Source organism: Plecotus auritus (assembly GCF_963455305.1).
Source record: "Plecotus auritus genome assembly, chromosome: 8".
NCBI classification, from domain to species: domain Eukaryota; kingdom Metazoa; phylum Chordata; class Mammalia; order Chiroptera; family Vespertilionidae; genus Plecotus; species Plecotus auritus.
This window is the reverse complement of record NC_137782.1, coordinates 466,574-486,938: the sequence shown is the minus strand read 5'-3', so window position 1 is coordinate 486,938 and position 20,365 is coordinate 466,574. Positions and strand designations below refer to the sequence as shown.

The window sequence follows — 20,365 nt, the reverse complement described above, 5'->3', positions numbered from 1 at the left end:
AGGAGTATCATCCAGCCCCGGTTGTACCCCGACTCCCCCTCGCCCCAATACCTCGCTGCAGCTTCCTCTGGGTCGTCTGGGCTTCGGCCAACAGCGCGTCGCTGTCGGAGCTCAGCGTTCTGGCTTTGGATGGAAGGTCTTCCTTGATCACCGTCTGAAAGCCAAGGTGAGTCGGCCTAAGCAGGCGGCACAGCTTAGGAAACCGGAGCCAGAGTCTCACCCTACCCGAAGCCCCACCTCTCATCTTTAAAGAACGAGTTTGATGGTGAAGAAGAGGTTTGAAAAGGCTGTTCCTTAAGAGAGAGATTTAGGGGTCTCGGCGGACACCGATGGCGTGGGGAAGCGGGCCACCTCGGTGACATGCTAATGACATACCTAGGACACCTGTCTCATGTGCTCACTGTCCAGTTCCCTCCTCAGTAACTGAGGACAGAGCTGAGCTGCTTTTAGGTTCAGTCTTTGGCAGATGAAAGCCTTCAACCTTCTAACAAGGCCTGTCTCTCCTTCTTTGATATTTAATAGCTTGTTCTAATAGCAAGTTCTAATTTAAAGTAATAGTTATATGTCAATCTATAACTATATCTGTATCTAGCTATATCTCTCTATATATTTACCTCTACCTCTCTCTACCTCTCTCATCTCTATCTCATCTCTATCTCATCTCTATTTCTATCTCTATCTCATCTCTCTCTATCTCATATCTATCTCATCTCTATCTCTATCTCATTTCTATGTCTATCTCTCTATCTCTATCTCTATCTCATCTCTATCTCTATCTCATTTCTATGTCTATCTCTCTATCTCTATCTCATCTCTCTCTATCTCATATCTATCTCATCTCTATCTCTATCTCATTTCTATGTCTATCTCTCTATCTCTATCTCTATCTCATCTCTATCTCTATCTCATTTCTATGTCTATCTCTCTATCTCTATCTCATCTCTCTCTATCTCATATCTATCTCATCTCTATCTCTATCTCATTTCTATGTCTATCTCTCTATCTCTATCTCTATCTCATCTCTATCTCTATCTCATTTCTATGTCTATCTCTCTATCTCTATCTCATCTCTCTCTATCTCTATATCTCATCTCTATCTCTATCTCATCTCTATCTCTATCTCTCTCATCTCTCCCTATCTCATATCTATCTCTATCTCATTTCTATGTCTATCTCTCTATCTCATCTCTATCTCTATCTCTCTCATCTCTCTCTATCTCATATCTATCTCTATCTCATTTCTATGTCTATCTCTCTATCTCATCTCTATCTCTATCTCATCTCTCTCTCTATCTCATATCTATCTCATCTCTATCTCTATCTCTATCTCATCTCTATCTCTATCTCATTTCTATGTCTATCTCTCTATCTCATCTCTATCTCTATCTCATCTCTCTCTCTATCTCATATCTATCTCATCTCTATCTCTATCTCTATCTCATCTCTATCTCTATCTCATTTCTATGTCTATCTCTCTATCTCATCTCTCTATCTCTATCTCTATCTCTATCTCATTTCTATGTCTATCTCTCTATCTCATCTCTCTATCTCTATCTCTATCTCTATCTCTATCTCATTTCTATGTCTATCTCTCTATCTCTATCCCATCTCTATCTCTATCTCTATCTCTATCTCTATCCCATCTCTATCTCTATCTCTATCTCTATCTCTATCCCATCTCTATCTCTATCTCTATCTCTATCTCTATCTCTATCTCTATCTCTATCTCTATCTCATCTCTCTCTCTCTATCCCTTGGTGCACAGGGAAGAAAATAGAAAGCCGTCATCTCAGAGGCGGGGGCACCTAGAGAAGGTGCCCGTGCAGGCAGGTGCCCACCTGGAGGGCAGACTCAGAGGCGCTGGCTGCCTTGTCAGCCGCGTCCTCGGCCGCCTTGATGGCGTTGAGGATGTTCTCGTAGGCGGTGGCCGCGTCCACAGCGCAGCGCACCAGCTCGTCGGCGCTGGCATTCCGCTGGATCCTGGAGGGAGTGTGGTGCTCAGCAGCGCCCCCTGCCCGACCCCCATGAACCTGCTAAGGGGACACCTGGGACCCGGGTCCTGCAGCTCTGTCCCCCCTCCCGCCCCGTCCCGCCCCCGCACCTGGGAACCAGCCCCTGTTGTAGGAGGGATTCGACCCGGGCCTGAGCCATCCTCCACCCTGTTCTGGAGGCCCAGCGGGGTTCCACGCCAGGCCCAGCAGGTCCTCACACCAGGGGGGTGGGGGGCCCACACTCACTCCTCCAGCTGCTTGGCCAGCTCCTGCAGGGCCTGTGCGTGGGCCTCCGCCCGTGCCACCAGCGCCGCGTTGCCGGCTGATGCGGAGAGCGCGCTGGCCTTGTCCCTGAGCTCCCGCCTCGCTTCGCTCACCGTGGCCGCCAGGTTGCTATAGTCCTGTTTCCCGTGAACAGACAGGCCGTTCAGCACGGAACGTGCGTGCATTCCTGAGCTCTGCCCTACACGCACGCTCCCACGGAGCCCCGGGAAGAAACCCGCGTCCGAAGCCCCTTCCCTGCCGGTAACCTTAGGCCGCTTAGCATTCGCCCATTTGAACGTTTCCCTTGCGTGGGGGGGGAGGGGGGCGGCCCGCGGGTGAGTGGTCACCGCGCCGTTACCGCTGGTGTAAAGTCCCACTAAACCAAAAGCACTTTTGTCTGATTGGCAAACAGCGATCATAGAACACATCTCCAAAGTGCCCGCTGGGCTAGGGAAGGCTGTCCACCCGGTATCCGTCCTCAGTGTTCTCTGCCAGCAGGGACGCCTGGCGTTTTAAAGTGCCGTCTCCGTGCTTTCAGTTATGAAAGCAGCATTTGCTCATCGCAGACAACACGAATGGACGAGGAAAACACGTCAGCCACCCCACCCCCCCCCGCCCGGGGGCACCCTCCTGGCATGGCGGCCTATTTCCTCCCCACGATGGCCCCGCCCTGGAGGGAGCGAGGCCGCCCGCCCAGCGCTTCCTGCCCTGTGACTTCGGTGGTTTTCGATTTTTCTGGAGAACCAGTGCTGCCTGCCTCACCTCCTGGCTCTTCTCCATCAGCTGCAGCAGGACGTTGGTCTGCAGTAAGGAGGAGTCGGCCGCGGCCAGCGACTTGGTGAACTCGCTCTGCAGGGCGTTCATCTCTCGCACTTGCCCCTGGAGAAGGAAAGGGTGTGGGCGGGAGCAGACTATGGACAGGCATGCTCCTGGGGACCAGAGCAGGAGCCACTTCAGTCAGATCGTGTCTGGGACGAAGACCGCCTCGACCCGGCAACGACAGAGGGAGGGACACCGATCTCCCTGCGGTGGGGCGCCGCCCCGGTTCCCTCGGCCAGGGAAACGGCAGTTACCATTCTGGCCGAGTCTCTACACCGGGCCTCTCGGGCACCGAGGAGGACGGCGAACTAGGCTCTGAGATGCGGAGGAGAACGAGGGATTTTAAAAAGCCATAGGTGTGTGTTCCTCACTCCTGTGTACGCACAAGAGCGGGCACAGCGAATGTGAATATTACATATAATTCACCAGTTCTTTGTAGGACTTGTTTTTAAAAAATATGTTTTTATTGATTTCAGAGAGGAAGGAAGGGGGAGAGAGAGAACCATGGACCGGCTGCCTCCTGCACGCCCCCCACTGGGGACCGAGCCCACAACGGGGCGTGTGTCCTGACCGGGAATCAACCCGTGACCTCCTGGTTCACAGGTCGACGCTCACCACTGAGCCACGCCAGCCGGGCACCAGGTTCTTTCTGGAATCAGTCCTTTGCTATTCTGTTCAGGTCTTCCTGTCCTTTCCTAACCTCACGCTTCTGTGGCCGGTTGCGCACAAACGCTCCCCACCGTAAACACGCACGACAGCATCTCGGTCACAGTCCTGCCCAGTCAGCTCCAGAACAGGCCTGTTTCACTAATTTCCTAAAAGCAGGTCATGGTTTAACATGCCCTGGCTGGTGATTGTGACAACGATGTTTACACATCTGACAGAAAGTTACTTAAAGCATATCATATATGTCCGACGGGCGTGGCTCAGGGTTTGAGTGTCACCCTCAGAACCAGGAGGTCATGGTTTGATTCCCGGTCAGGGCACGTGCCCAGGTTGCAGGCTCGATCCCCAGTGTGGGGCGTGCAGGAGGCAGCCAATCAATGATTCTCTCTCATCACTGATGTTTCTCTCTCTCTCTCTTTCTCTCTCTCTCTCTCTCGTTCTCCCGTCCTCTCTGAAATCAATAAAAATATGTTTTAAAAAACATATTATACACTTTGAATGAAAAACAGTATGAGCTTAGTTTCTCATCTACTCGGTAACGTTATTCCTTTAGGACTCTGGCAGCCGGGGTCGGGTGGGGTGGGGCGGGGTGGGGTGTGCTCTCCTTTCTCTGTGGTTTAAGTTCAGAATCTCTTCTGGCAACGGAGGAGTTTTGCATCTGATGCCTTCACGCCTCGTCCCTGTCTGACTAGACGCTCCCACGCAGGGAGGGGCACACGGACCGGGTGCACACGGCCCCAGGCTATGCCATTCAGTCCGCAGCAGAGCCGCCCCCTCCTCCTGTCCCGAGGGACCACGCCGATGCCGCCGGGACTCACCTGGATGGACTCCAGAGCCCGCTCGCTGTCCTGGTTGAGGCCGGTGGCCTTCCTGGCCTGGGCGGCCGCCTCCTGCAGTGCGGCCCGGAGGCCCGAGAGCCTGGCCTCGTAGTCGTGTAAGGAGGCCCGGATGCTCTGAGCGAGCCCACTGTGCTCCCCCGGGCGGGTGTCCAGCCAGCTCCGGACCCGGTGCAGCACTGAAACACACACCATGTTTCCCACTGAGGACACGCGCACGCGCTGCTGCGTTACAGAGGCCGCGGAGGAGAGCCGAGCTGCCAACCGTCACGGCCCTCCTCGAACGTGCGAGGGGACGGGAAAGGCACCGACATGCAGGCAGCACCTCTCTGGCGTCGTCCCCGTGGCCTCGCTAACATCTGTGATCATCACGTGAAAACAGGAGGGACTCATCCTCAGTTTCCCGCGAGGACACGGAGACTGGGGAACGAGGGGATGACCCGGGAGTGCATGCCGGCCCGCGGGGACCAGACGAGGTCTGCAGTCCTCAGCACGTGCCCCTCCTGCCTCGGGCCGGTCCTGGCAGGTAAAGGCCAGGCTAATTCCACATTTAAACAGCACAGACGCTGAAAGAAAGCTGCCTCTGGCTGTGGCTGTGATCAGTGAGCCAGGGATGACTTTACTTCCTGGAGAACGACCAACGGCGCTTGAAAAAATACGCGCCACACTGATATTTCTCCGTTTTCAGCGAACGAGGCATTTCCCCTAATTAAATGAAAACGTCAGGTATATCCCGTTTGTGTCTACTACATCCATTTCCCGTTTTTGCAATAATATGCTAATATCCGTTAGTAATTCAGACGTGACAGGGGTGGGGTGACCTTTCAAAAATGATATAACGAGAACGTTGGAGGAGGGAAGAATGAACATGCGGTAAAAATGGAACAAGGGCGTTTGTGTCTATGATCTGAGGAGGAGACCCCCTTTAAGCCTGATGGTAAGATGGTACCTTCACATCCTCTGAGGGGTGTGGACGGCCGCCCTCCACCCCAGGCTGCTCTAACGTGACAGACACAGAAACCACGCCCGCCGGCCCCCCTCCTCCCCCGCCCCCGCCCCCACCTGGGCCTGGGGACTCGATCTTGCACTTGGCACCTTGGATTTCAAACTGATCGGAATGGGCGGGTGTGGGAGTTGGGGAACGCCCTTACGGAGCTGCGCCTCTCTTTTCTCGGCCTCTGCGTCTCTCAGGTTCCTTCCGAAGTCGCGGCCCCTCAGCTCCTTCAGCATGCGCTGGGCTTCGGCCAGCTTCCTGGGGAACTCGCCGGGGGGCAGGGAGTGCCCTCCTGGGTCTGCCCCCGAGACCTGCCTCAGCAGGACTGGAAAACAGCAAGGAGTGTTAGGCTGGGGGTTCCGGACTCCGGCAGACGACTTACAACAGGTAGGTATTTTTAGGGTTCATATTCGTTTTTCGAACATTTTTAAATTGATTTTTAGAGAGAAGGGAAGGGAGAGGGATAGAGAGAAACATCAGTGAGAGAGAAACATTGTCCATCGGCTGCCTCCTGCACACCCCCCACTGAGGATCGAGCCCACAACTCGGGCGTGTGCCCCGACTGGTATTGAACTGTGACCTCCTGGTTCATAGGGCGACGCTCAGCCACTGAGCCACACTGGCCCGGCAACACTAGTTTTTTATCATCACTATAGGATCTTCCTCATAATGCTGAACTCTTAAAGGAAAATCTTCCGGAGTGCAAACACAGGCTGTGTGATGGGGAATGGCTAGCTGGACCGTCGGGCTGGGTCACTCCTTACTGTGCACATTTCGGATGACGTTTTTAATCTTCGTGTCCAGCTCTCTCGCGCTCTGGGCTGTCCGGTCAAGGTTGTGATAGAACGTTTGTGCTTTTCTGGAGTTTGCTTGAACCTACATGAAAAAATAAACGGACGAGCAACAAATTACGTTAATGGGGGGGTGGGGGTGAACTAACAACACTCTGAAAGTACAAACAAAAAGGTGATGTTAGTGACCTAACACGTTACCTTTTCTTGCAAAGTGTCAAGTTCACGATTCAGATGACTGAATTCTTCTTCCAAGCCAGCCACCTTGGAGCCTTGGTTTGAAATGGCAGAGCGGTAGTTGAGCAGCTGGTTCTGGAAGTCAAATACAGAGCGGATCTCACTTTAGAGGAGAAATCTGGGTTAAGTCCTATCAACTTGGTAGACCCGGTGATGGCATGAAAAGACTCATTTAGCAAGACCAGCGCTGGTTCCGCAGGAAAAAACATGGTTCTTTGAAATAGGCTGCATGAAGAACCTACTGTCTTTCTTTTTTAAATTTTTAAAAATATTTTCTTATTGATTTCAGAGAGGAAGTGGGGGAAGAGAGAGAGAGAGAGAGAGAGAGAGAGAGAGAGAGAGAGAGAGAAACATCAATGATTAGAGAGAATCACTGATCAGCTGCCTCCTGCATGTCCCCCACTGGGGATTGAGCCTGCAACCCAGGCATGTGCCCTGACCGGGAATCAAACCGTGACCTCCTGGTTCATAGGTAGACACTCAACCACGGAGCCACGCCAGCTGGGCAAGAACCTACTTTCTGATATGAATTGTGACACGGCTCTACAATAAAAATGGCAACGTTTAAAAAGTGGAAGGACAAGAGATACTTAATTTGAATGAATGACCTAACCTTATAGAAATGAGAGTGATCCCACTTGCCTGATGTATTAATTTCCAGATTCTACAATAAATTCAGCTGCTTTTAACCTACAGTGAACCTTATATTATAAAAGCAGGGCCCATGGCTACTTCACTGAAGGGACGCTCAGACGCAAAGACGGTGGAGCAACAGGGGACCCGGGCTAAGAGACGGACGCCCTCGTCTTACAAAGGAGGGAAAGGAAGCAGGGAAGGTGGGCGGCTGGTCCCTGCCAGGGCTGCGTAGCCCACAAGGTTCTCGGAAACGTCATCAAACATTTAAAGAAGAATTAACCACCATGTACACAAATCCGTGTTTGAGTCTTCTCAATGCGAGAAAAACAGCTCGGAAACACTCAGGGAGTCAGGCATGTCCCTTAGAAGTGCTGCTTTGTGTGTTTACCCATAAGTTCCATCAGTAAACACGTATGTACTCATGTGTTCTCAGTGAGGTAAGTCAGAAGGAAAAAGGCAAATGCTGTATGGCTCCACTTACAGGTGGACTCTAAAACACCAAACAGATAAAACAAAACAGAAAGGGCTCACGGGCACAGAGAACAAACCGATGACTGTTGGGGCGGGGTGGGGGGCGGGGTGGGGAGCGGGGTGGGAGAGGCGGAAAAAGTGAAGGGGAGTAAAGGTTAAAACCTTCCATTTATATTGCCTGGAGGGCGGGGTCAGTGGTTGGGCGTCGACCTATGAACCAGGAAGTCACGGTTCGATTCCCGGTCAGGGCACATGCCAGGGCTGCAGGCTCGATCCCCTGTGTGGCACATGTAGGAGGCAGCCGATCCATGATTCTCTCTCCTCACTGATGTTTCTCTCTCTATCTCTCTCTCTCCCTTCCTCTCTGAAATTAATAAAAAAAAATACATTTTTAAAAAACACACAACTACTTCCATTTATAGAATAAACTAGAGGCCCGGTGCACAATATTCATGCATGGGGGGGAGGGGTGTCCCCCAGCCCAGCCTGCACCCTTTCCAATCTGGGACATCCCTCTCACAGTCCAGGACTGCTGCCTCCTAACCGCCCGCCTCCCTGCCTGCCTGCCTGATCACCCCTAACCACTCCCCTGCCAGCCTGGTCACCCCTAACTGCCCTCCCCTGCCATCCTGGTTGCCCCTAACTGTCCTACCCTGCTGGCCATCTTTGACCACATGGGGGCGGCCATCTTGTGTGTTGGAGTGACAGTCAATTTGCATATCACCGCTTTATTACGGAATAAATACGTCCCAGGAAGTAACAGAGGGCACGGAGGAAACAGTCAGTGATGCTGTCACCGCTCTGTGGTGACGAGGTAACCAGACTCACGGTGGCGATCACTTCACCACGTCTCTGAATATGGAGTCGCTCGTCACCCACCTGACGCTACTACAACACTGCAGGGCAATGACCCCTCAGTGAGAAGGAGCCCGACCCCGTCGCGAGCAGAGGCAGGAGGGACACCGAGCCTCCTTTCCTGCGTGAGGACCGTCACTGACGAGCATCGGCCCGACCAGATCTCACGGGCCAGCGTCCGCCGGGCCCCGAATGCTCACCCGCAGGTCCTTGGTCTGGGTCTCCAGGAGCCCCATCTGCTGCCGCGTGCCGGCGCTGGCGCTCAGCCCCTGCAGCTGCGACTTGACGAGGCGGAGCTCGTCCTCCAGGGCGGCCAGGTCGTTCAGGAGGGTCACGACGCAGCTGTCACAGTCTGCGGGGCCACAACCAAAGGCAAGTGTTCTGCAGGCTGGGCCACAGGCGTGCAAACGGGGCCCGCGGGCTCCACAGCCCGTTAGCAGGCCCCGCATCAACAGGCCAACACCACAGCCCTAGGCCTCTGGGGGGACGCAGACCCTGATAAAACAGCCCTAGACCTCTGGGGGGACGCAGACTCTGAAAAAACAGCCCTAGGCCTCTGGGGGGACGCAGACTCTGAAAAAACAGCCCTAGACCTCTGGGGGGACGCAGACTCTGAAAAAACAGCCTTAGACCTCTGGGGGGACGCAGACTCTGAAAAAACAGCCCTAGACCTCTGGGGGGACGCAGACTCTGAAAAAACAGCCCTAGACCTCTGGGGGGACACAGACTCTGAAAAAAACAGCCCTAGACCTCTGGGGGGACACAGACTCTGAAAAAGGGAGGCCTCTAGGCAGGCTGCATCCTAGAAGGAAGTGGGGTGCGGGGTGAGGGTGGTAGAGGCACAAACGCCCGGTTAGGAGATATGGGAGCCTGGGACGTAAGGTGTCGTGTGGCGGCGAGAGTTAATGCTGCTCCATCGCTGGAAGAGTGGAGGTTTGCATCACAAGAAACAAATTTCTATGTAAGATGATGGATGTTAACTACACTCCTTGTGATAATTTCACTGTGTGTGTGTGTGTGTGTGTGCGCGCGCAGCAAGTCACTGTGTGGTACACCTCAAACCAGCACAACGCTGTGTTAATTCTATCACAATAAAACGGGAAAGAAAGAAACATGGCGAGTCTGGTAAACTGCTGTTTTATACGAGGGAACGACGTTTCGTTATCACTGCTGTTTGCCAGGCTGAGGTAAGAGACTTAGAAGGATCCCCCACAACCCTGAGGAGTCGACCCAGTTATTATGTCCGTTTTGCAAACGATGAAAGGGTGGCTTGGCGTCAGGTCACCTCCCAAGGTCACACAGCTGCCGACAGGCTGGACTGGACCTTAAATAGCCCTCCTGCCACCTCTCCCCTGCTGCTTCCCCAGACCGGTCACTGCGTCCCCTCCCGGCTGGGGCTCACTGCGTCCCCTCCCGGCTGGGGCTCACTGCGTCCCGTCCCGGCTGGGGCTCACTGCACCCCGTCCCGGCTGGGCCTCACTGCACCCCGTCCCAGCTGGGGCTCACTGCGTCCCGTCCTGGCTGGGGCTCACTGCACCCCGTCCCGGCTGGGGCTCACTGCACCCCGTCCCGGCTGGGGCTCACTGCGTCCTGGCTGGGGCTCACTGCATCCCCTCCCGGCTGGGGCTCACTGCACCCCGTCCCTGCTGGGGCTCACTGCATCCCGGCTGGGGCCCACGCATCTGGGGACAGAACGCCCAGCTGGGAGGGAGGGCACTCTCTTCACTCACCATCGCATTCCTCGCCTGGGCCGCCGTCCCTGGGCTCGTGGCTGAGGCAGTCTGAGGGGGTGGCCGAAGGAGACAGTGTCACTAGCGCACCCACCATCTGCTTTCTGACGCCGCTTCCCGGAGAGCTCGTGTGCAGGGTTCCGGTCTCCACACCCCCCGCCGCCGCTGGCTCTGCCCGCTCCCCCCCTCGCCCGCCGCCGCGTGGCCAGCTTTCCCGCCTCCCCGCCACCTCGCTGCAGGAACTTCTCCTTGGCCCCCGGTTTTATACTCGGTTTCTTCTCTATAAATATAATCTCTTCTTATAAATTAAACTCATCGTTAATGTGGCGCCCTCTTCAGTTGACAGCCTCCTATACACCTGCAGACATTCCTCCCAACCCCGTCCCAGGGCGTTCTGTGAACACAGGACGCAGCCCTGAGGCGTGGAAATGGCACTCGTCCAGGGGTGGGCAAACTTTTTGACTCGAGGGCCACAATGGGTTCTTAAACTGGACCGGAGGGCCGGAACAAAAGCATGGATGGAGTGTTTGTGTGAACTAATATAAATTCAAAGTAAAGGAGCGGAGGGGAGAGCAAGAGAACCGGATAGAACAGCCGGATCCGGCCCGCGGGCCGTAGTTTGCACACGGCTGTTCTAGACGGACAATGATCCATCGACTCTGCGTCCCCCTGGGAACAGTCCCGGGACCTGGTCAAATGCATGCGTCCAGGGTCTGGTCTGTAACTATCGCGTGAGAGACTGGACCTCGGGGTTTGCAAACGAAACGGAGGCTTGGAGAAGTCAGGTCACTTGGCCAAGGCCACACAGCTCTTGGCTGGCAGAGGCTGGATTTGACCTTAAATAGCCCTCCTCCCGCCGCCTCCCTGTCACCCTCTCTCAGGGGCCTTTTCCTGGAAATCAGACAAGGACGAGGGCGGCCTTCCCTCTTCTTCCACGTCCTTCCTAGGAACCAGGCTCGCTGCCAGTGGCCACCTCGTCCTCGGTAAGTAACCCACCCACAGACGCCCGCTCCGAGAACAGGTTGGTTTGGAGAAAGGGCACCTGACTGCTCCCCACACACAGAACGCGATGCGACCACAATTCACGAAACGGAGGTCTCAGCAAAGCCATGAGAACTGAGGCTGTTTGGCTGGAACTCGTGGACATGGACCAGGGTGGTGATTGCGGGGGGCAGGGGGGTGGGTGGAGGTGGAGGAGGGCATAGAGGGGGAAATTAAATAAAAATGTAAAAAATGAGATGGGAACAATTTACTTTTTTCGATCCCTGGTCAGGGTATATACAAGAAGCAACCAATGAATGTATAAATAAGTGGGTAAACAAATGGGTCTTTCTCTCTCTTCCTCTCTCTGTGAAATCAATACATTTTTTAAAAGCTGCCTTTAAAAACAATTTACTCACAGCAACCTACTGGACGTAAGTTACCCCCAAAGCAGCAGATGCCGCCTGAGCACCCCACCGGTTGCCGAAGTAAAGGGGCAGGTGTTAGCGGGGGCGCTACGCTTCCTGGAAATGTTGACTTGGGTTCCTCGCCGCTCCTCTGCACCGACCCGACACAGGCACGTCAGAGAGGCCTGCGTGGATCTTACCTCCGGTCAGGGGGTCACAGCTGCCCGAATGGCCATTGTTATCACAACTGCAAGGCTGGCAGCCGCCTCCCAGCTTCTGGGGATTCCCGAAGTATCCCGGCGCACACCTGTGCCAAGCGCAGAACCGGGGAGAAAGACAGAGCTCAGCATGGCTCTCTCCCACGTCCCGCTCCAGCCCGCCCGGGCTGGGCCCCATCGGAGGACGGCTGAGAGGGCCGGCTGGGTGTTCAGGAATGCGTGTCTCCGCACAGAGGAGCGATGGCTCAAACGAGAATGTGAGAACGGGGTGCAGGCGGAGACGGCTGCCTTCCTCCTTGACCCCCAGGAGGGAGAGCCCTCAGGGACCCCTATCGCTGGACGGCAGGTGAACAACATGCACAAGGAGCCAGACACGCTATTATCATGAATACTTCCTGACACGGGAAGGTATTACCAGTGAGTCCTCGCTGACACGGGAAGGTATTACCAGTTAGTACTCGCTGACACGGGAAGGTATTACCAGTGAGTCCTCGCTGACACGGGAAGGTATTACCACTGAGTCCTCGCTGACACGGGAAGGTATTACCAGTGAGTCCTCGCTGACACGGGAAGGTATTACCACTGAGTCCTCGCTGACACGGGAAGGTTATTACCAGTGAGTCCTCGCTGACACGGGAAGGTATTACCAGTGAGTCCTCGCTGACACGGGAAGGTATTACCACTGAGTCCTCGCTGACACGGGACGGTATTACCAGTGAGTCCTCGCTGACACGGGAAGGTATTACCACTGAGTCCTCGCTGACACGGGAAGGTATTACCACTGAGTCCTCGCTGACACGGGAAGGTATTACCAGTGAGTCCTCGCTGACACGGGAAGGTATTACCACTGAGTCCTCGCTGACACGGGAAGGTATTACCACTGAGTCCTCGCTGACACGGGAAGGTATTACCACTGAGTCCTCGCTGACACGGGATGGTATTACCAGTGAGTCCTCGCTGACACGGGAAGGTATTACCACTGAGTCCTCGCTGACACGGGAAGGTTATTACCAGTGAGTACTAACTGACACGGGAAGGCATTACCAGTGAGTACTCGCTGACACGGGAAGGTATTACCAGTGAGTCCTCGCTGACACGGGAAGGTATTACCAGTGAGTACTCGCTGACACGGGAAGGTATTACCAGTGAGTCCTCGCTGACACGGGAAGGTATTACCAGTGAGTCCTCGCTGACACGGGAAGGTATTACCACTGAGTCCTCGCTGACACGGGAAGGTATTACCACTGAGTCCTCGCTGACACGGGAAGGTATTACCAGTGAGTCCTCGCTGACACGGGAAGGTATTACCAGTGAGTCCTCGCTGACACGGGAAGGTATTACCACTGAGTCCTTGCTGACACGGGAAGGTATTACCACTGAGTACTAACTGACACGGGAAGGTATTACCACTGAGTCCTCGCTGACACGGGAGGGTATTACCACTGAGTCCTCGCTGACACGGGAAGGTATTACCACTGAGTCCTCGCTGACACGGGAAGGTATTACCACTGAGTCCTCGCTGACACGGGAGGGTATTACCACTGAGTCCTTGCTGACACGGGAAGGTATTACCACTGAGTCCTCGCTGACACGGGAGGGTATTACCACTGAGTCCTCGCTGACACGGGAAGGTATTACCACTGAGTCCTCGCTGACAAGGGAAGGTATTACCAATGAGTACTAACTGACATGGGAGGGTATTACCAGTGAGTCCTCGCTGACACGGGAAGGTATTACCACTGAGTACTAACTGACACGGGAGGGTATTACCAGTGAGTCCTCGCTGACACGGGAAGGTATTACCACTGAGTACTAACTGACATGGGAAAGTATTACCACTGAGTCCTCACTGACACGGGAGGGTATTACCACTGAGTCCTCGCTGACACGGGAAGGTATTACCAGTGAGTCCTCGCTGACACGGGAAGGTATTACCAGTGAGTCCTCGCTGACACGGGAGGGTATTACCAGTGAGTCCTCGCTGACACAGGGAGGTATTACCACTGAGTACTAACTGACATGGGAAGGTATTACCAGTTAGTACTCGCTGACACGGGAAGGTATTACCAGTGAGTCCTCGCTGACACGGGAGGGTATTACCAGTGAGTCCTCGCTGACACAGGGAGGTATTACCACTGAGTACTAACTGACATGGGAAGGTATTACCAGTGAGTCCTCGCTGACACGGGAAGGTATTATCAGTTAGTACTCGCTGACACGGGAAGGTATTACCACTGAGTACTAACTGACATGGGAAGGTATTACCACTGAGTCCTCACTGACACGGGAGGGTATTACCACTGAGTCCTCGCTGACACGGGAAGGTATTACCACTGAGTCCTCGCTGACACGGGAAGGTATTACCACTGAGTCCTCGCTGACACGGGAAGGTATTACCACTGAGTACTAACTGACACGGGAAGGTATTACCACTGAGTCCTCGCTGACACGGGAAGGTATTACCACTGAGTCCTCGCTGACACGGGAGGGTATTACCAGTGAGTACTCGCTTACACGGGAAGGTATTACCAGTGAGTCCTCGCTGACATGGGAGGGTATTACCACTGAGTCCTCGCTGACACGGGAAGGTACTGCTAACATACTATTAGATGAGAAAACAAGTCAAAACAGAAAGGAAAAGAGGGATCTACGAGTGCTTTCAAGAAAGCCTGTGCCTGCAGAAAGGCTGTGAGCACAGACAACAGCTCTTCTCCGTGGTTTTCTGAGGGAGGATGGACGTGAGGAGGACTATCAGACGCTGGGTGTGGACACAGGGCCAGGGAGGGTGTGGTGGGCCTTCTCGGTTCCCTGCTCACCCGCATTACATCACTTTTATAATAAACTAGAGGCCCGGTGCACGGAATTCGTGCACAGCGGGGGGGGGGGGGATGTTTCCCTTAGCCCAGCCTGCACCCTTTCCGATTCAGGACCCCTCGGCTCCTAACCGCCTCTGCCTGCCAACCTGATGGCCCCTAACTGCCCCTGCTGCTGGCCTGGTCACCCCCAACTGTCCCCCCTGCTTGCCTGGTCACCCCCAACTGCCCACCCCACCACCAACCTGCTCACCCCCAACTGCTCCCCCCCCGCCAGCCTGGTTGTCCCTCACTAACCCCCCTGCCAGCCTGGTCGCCCCTCACTAACCCCCCGCCAGCCTGGTCACCCCTCTCAGCCTGTTCAGTCGCCCGTCCGGTTGTTTCGGAGGTGACAGCCCTGGCTCTTTATGTACACTACAGACACGCAGTGACTTCACGATAAAGTCACTATAAAGTTAAAAGCACGGTGTCCGTATGATGCGGTGGTTACTCGGTTACTTTTCCAAATATGTGTGCACTCTCATCCCAGCCAGCTTGTAAGTGCCTTCCACTGCCCTCCCAGTACTCGGCCGTGCCCTGCGGGTAGTAGCTAACCCTAAAGTACTGCGTGGGGATGTAGAGGTGCGTGTGCGTGTGCGTGTGCGTGTGCGCGTAGGAGTGTCTAGGGCTGTGGGGATGTAGAGGAGCGTGTGTGTGTGCATGTGTGTGTAGGAGTGTCTAGGGCTGTGGGGATGTGTGTGCATGTCGGAGTATGTAGAGCTTGTGTGTGTGTACAGGCAAGTAGGGATGTGTGTGGGGTAGGGTGTGCATATGGAGGGGGGATGTAGGGATGGGTGTGGGAGGAGGATGCAGGGATGTGGAGGGGAAGAGGTATATGGGAAGACGTATGCAGGGGTGTGCAGGGGGAAGGAGCATAGGGTGCCTGTGAGGGAGCACGTAGGACTATGGCATACTGGACCCAATTCTCACGTCTCTAACCCCGTACACACAGGAGAGGGAGGGAGTTAATGGTGTGTTAAGTGAGCGTCTAGTATTTTCCCAAGACCTTTTTCCAGCCTCAGGGAAACCACAGCCCCACCCAGCTCCGAGCTGGGCCTGGGCAGAGCCCCGCCCACAGCCGGGTGCCTGCAGGGCCCCCCCGTCCCCAGCAGGGTCCCCCCACCTGCTGGGCCCCCCCACCTGCTGGGCCCCCCCACCTGCTGGGCCCCCCCGCTGCAGGGTCCCCCCACCTGCTGGGCCCCCCCGCTGCAGGGTCCCCCCACCTGCTGGGCCCCCCCGCTGCAGGGTCCCCCCACCTGCTGGGCCCCCCCGCTGCAGGGTCCCCCCACCTGCAGGTCCCCCCCACCTGCAGGGCCCCCCCACCTGCAGGCCCCCCCACCTGCAGGGCCCCCCATCTGTAGGGGCTCCCCACCTGCAGGGCCCCCTCTTGCAGGTCTCCCGCCTCCAGGCCCCCCCCACCTGCAGGGCCCCCCCACCTGCTGGGCCCCACCACCTGCAGGGCCCACCCCACCTGCAGGCTGGGGGAGGGGGCAGAGGCAGCACCCACCTTTCGCACTGCGCTCCCGCGTAGCCAGGTTTGCAGGAACACTGCACGCTGCTCCCTGTCACAACGCAGCCCGTGGCGAAGCTTGAAGGAGACAGAACAAAGGCCGGTGAGAATGGCATCGATGGGCTTTGGGCTCATTATTTTAGGAGCCGCCTTGCGTGCAGCGACACGGGGACCAAGGGGCTGCTGCTTTGCTGAAGAGCGTGTCTCCCACGGGACCTGCAGCGATCATGAGGGATTAGCTCAGCCGCCATCGGGCACATTTCGGTGAACAGGGACCAAAGGTGTTTGTTTTGCTGTTTTGGGCCTGAATTCCTTCCCCCAAGACGAGCAGAGCAGCGCTCTGTGGCCGAGACGATTACAACAGCATTTCCCAGAAACGAGGCAGGCATCAGACAAGTCTGGGCAGAAAGGACAGATTCTGGTTCTTTAGGAAAACTTCTCCATGTGTATTCTCGTTCTTCTGCATCAGCACACGGCCTTCTGGGAGAAAGCGGGGGAGGGGCCGGCCCGGAACCCCGGGGACCGAGGCAGGCGCGTGGCCCGAAGTTGTGGGATTCTGATTTCCCTTCTTTTAGTTCTAAACTGGCGGACATTTGAGAAGCTTTTTAAAACGTGTCTATATTTTCTTGATTTCTGAGCGGAAAGGAGAGGAGGAGAGAGAGAAACATCAATGATGAGAGAGAATCACTGATCAGCTGCCTCCTGCACACCCCCCCACTGGGGATTGAGCCCCCCACCCTGGCCTTTGCCCTGACCGGGAATTGAACCATGACCTCCTGGTTCATATGTCAACATTCAACCACTGAGCCACGCTGGTTGAGCTGAAAAGCTTAAAAAAAAAAAAAAAAAGTGAAAAGATCATGAAAAACCCCCTTGTGAAATGTCTATCCTTGTGCTTTGAACGTTCTGCTGTGTAAATCTGAGGGTAATGACTCCATCTGCCATTTTCTGGTAAAAAAAATAATCTATAAAAATAAAAGAGTAATATGCTAATTAGACCGGATAGCCAAACGACCTTCCGGACGTCCTTCCAGATGACCTTCCGGATGAAGCCTCGTCTATGAGGGCCGAGCCGCTTGCACAGATTTTGCGCATCGGGCCTCCAGCAATAATAATAAAACTCTTCTTTGGGAACCTGTCTCGGCTGGGCAGTGAGAGTCACAGCTCCCAGGGGCAGTCAGACATCCGCAGCGGCACCCGTCCTGCTGGAAGGAGAGTGGACGGGGCCGGCCGTCGGCGCTGAGGCCTGCGTGTGCCTCCCGCTGCAGGAGCCGCAGCCTGATGGGCCCATGCACTCACAGAAGATGAAAGCTTCCTCCACCGCCTGGGAACCCGCTGCCTCCACCCCTCCAGCCTCTCCTCCAACACGTCTGGGCGGAGCGGTGCGGGGGGGTGGGAGGAGGGGGACGGATCTCCCTGCTGCTCAGCAGCTGGACCGGGCAGGCTCAGGGAGCACGCAGGCCTCAGGCAGCCATGCCGGGAGCCTTCCCACAGGAAAGGCACCGGGGCCAGCGGCTTCCCTGCGGTGAAGACGGGGCTGGCTCTCTGCTACTCGGCAGATACCCTCAGCCTGGGGTCCACACGGTCCCAGGGCCTGGGCCTGCTGGTCCTTTATCTGTACCTTCCTGATCTACTTTGAATTAACAATATTGCTGTTGATTTCAGAGAGGGAGGGAGAGAGAGAAAGATAAGAGAGAGAGAGAGAGAGAGAGAGAAGATAAGAAAGAGAGAGAGAGAAGATAAGAGAGAGAGAGAGAGAGAAGATAAGAGAGAGAGAGAGAGAGAAGATAAGAGAGAGAGAGAGAGAAGATAAGAGAGAGAGAAATAAGATCCGAAGCAGGGAGGCATGGAACGACGGACACACCTCCGTGTGGGGTTGGCGGGACGAGAGGAGAAACCAAAGAACTCACATACTCACAGGCACAGCCCATGAGCACAGACAATGGGGTGGTGAGGACCGGGGGGACAGAGGTTGGGAGGAGGTGGGTAGAAAAGGGGGGGAATGGGAGACATCTGTAATCTTATCAACAATAAAAACGTATTTAAAAGATAAAGGTTTTGAAAAAACTGTAAAATGATGAGAGAGAATCATGGATGGGCTGCCTCCTGCATGGCCCACACTGGGCATCCAACCGGCAACCCGGGCCTGTGCCCTGACCAGGAATTGAACCCTGACCTCCTGGTTCACAGGTCGACGCTCAATCCCTGAGCCTCAGAGGGGGGCTCTTCCTGATCTTATTGCTTCTCTTAGTAACTGTTCTAGTTTTCCATGGACCCACAGTGGACACGCACCGTGAGCAAGAATGTGACCAGGCGCCCAGCGGCTTTCTGCCTACATAACCCCGGGCCACGGCGGATACGAGTGACAGCCCAGAGCAACCACGCTGAGGGTGGGACGGTCCTGTGGCTTCCATGCCACGCGGGTAAAATCCCAACGCCTCCCTCCAGCGTGCCTGAACCCCACCCGCCAGCCGCGTCTCCTTGCCCCTCCCCCCCACACCCACTGCAGCCACTGCTACCCTTTCCCTGCCCACAGACACATCCCTGTTCTCTCCCTGCCTGGAACCCGCGTTGCTAAGATACGGTCGTGGTTACTCCAGCTCTGCACTCACTGGTCCCTGCCCTCTGACTCCAGAAAAAAACCCTCCTAGCCCCCTCTCTGAAGGCCTGCGCCTCACCACCAGCCGCACCCTCTCACACACTTGTGCGTGTTTACCGAGCGCGACAACTCCCCCCGCACCCTCTCCGGGTACAGCTGCGTGAGAGCTCTGTGTGGGTCTCCTCCACTGCAGGTCCCCCAGCACCTAGACAAGGCACTGGGTGCTCAAGAAATACCGTGCAGCCCCACTGTGGGGCTCCGGGGATAGAGTGTCGGCCTGTGGACTGAAGGGTCCCAGGTTCCATTCCGGTCAAGGGCACAGGCCCAGGTTGTGGGCTCAACCCCCAGGAGGGGGCATGTTGGAGGTGGCTGATCAATGACTCTCTCTCATCATGGATGTTTCTCTCTCCCTCTCCCTTCCTCTCTGAAATCAATAAAAATAGCTATCTATATAAAAGCCTAAGCGACCTTTACGACTGGACGACTGGCCGGTGCTATGATGCGCACTGACCACCAGGGGGCAGACGCTCATGCAGGAGCTACCCCTGGTGGTCAGTGCGCTCCCACAGCCAACGTCCCGCGGCCCCTCCCCCCCGCCAGCCTCCCCGATCGCCGGCCAGGTGGAGGGAGCTCACCGTGTAGGAATTCGTGCACTGGGCCTCCGGTAAGTAAGTAAGTAAGTAAATAAATAATTACGTGTCAGTGGCTGAACAAACAGAAAGGAGAGGAAAAGGAAAAACCCCGACCCCGAGTGTGCGCTCACAGAGATGCTGTTTGTTCTCTGTTTTGCGCGTTTTGTTTGTTCTTCTTTTACACGACTGCTTTGTTGGGAGACTTCACTGAGCACGCAGCGGCCCAGGTCACTTACCATCACTGGCCGTCAGTGTCGCCACAGGACTGCGCCATCACCACACTCAGCGGCAGAGCCTTTCCATCCCTCCAAGCGGCACCGCGTCCCCCTCCCCCCAGCCTCTCCCCCCAGCACCCCTGTCCCTGTGGACGATGGCAAGCACCGGTACCTGTTGGTGTGCGGGCACGGGCAGGCGCTGCAGGGCCCCTGGATGGCGTTGCCGTAGTAACCGTCCTGGCAGCGCTCGCAGTGCTCCCCGGCCGTGTGGTGCTGGCAGTTCTGGGGACAGACACACGGCACGGTTAATCGATCACACAGGGGCTGTGGAGGCCACGCCACCCTCCTCGCTCACGACGTAACCCGTCCTCGGTCTCCGCAGGGTGCTGGCGCTGGCACTAACTCCGTGTTCCAGTCTGTCCGTCACGTTGGTGCTGGAAAGGGCCTGCGTGCCCTTCCACCCGCCACGTGGGGCTTGGAGCTGGGGTGAGGTGGGGAGACCAGCTGGTTCAGGCCCCCTGCGTAGCTGCGGGCTCTCGACTAAGTTCCGTCCCTCCCTGAGCCTCAGCGCGTTCCACAAATCAACTTACTGCTGCGTGATATACATACAATTCCCGTTTTCTTAAAAGGTGCAGCTAGAATAATACCCGCTTTCCAAGCT

At 55.6% G+C, this 20,365-nt stretch overlaps 1 protein-coding gene across 1 annotated transcript in view; it reads right to left on the bottom strand.

Moving 5' to 3' along the window:
- The window catches only part of LAMA3 (laminin subunit alpha 3), a 157,270-nt gene that overhangs the window by 32,812 nt on the left and 104,093 nt on the right, over window positions 1-20,365 (bottom strand). Inside the window, exons 40-52 of the mRNA XM_080686795.1 lie at window positions 19,877-19,986; window positions 16,256-16,336; window positions 11,879-11,985; window positions 10,291-10,341; window positions 8,761-8,912; window positions 6,563-6,673; window positions 6,335-6,446; window positions 5,728-5,895; window positions 4,559-4,755; window positions 3,018-3,134; window positions 2,238-2,392; window positions 1,839-1,980; window positions 52-154 (exon numbers count right to left, since the gene is read on the bottom strand). Coding sequence (XP_080542921.1) covers window positions 52-154; window positions 1,839-1,980; window positions 2,238-2,392; window positions 3,018-3,134; window positions 4,559-4,755; window positions 5,728-5,895; window positions 6,335-6,446; window positions 6,563-6,673; window positions 8,761-8,912; window positions 10,291-10,341; window positions 11,879-11,985; window positions 16,256-16,336; window positions 19,877-19,986 — 1,606 coding nt within the window. The remainder of the gene's footprint in view (window positions 1-51; window positions 155-1,838; window positions 1,981-2,237; window positions 2,393-3,017; window positions 3,135-4,558; window positions 4,756-5,727; window positions 5,896-6,334; window positions 6,447-6,562; window positions 6,674-8,760; window positions 8,913-10,290; window positions 10,342-11,878; window positions 11,986-16,255; window positions 16,337-19,876; window positions 19,987-20,365) is intronic.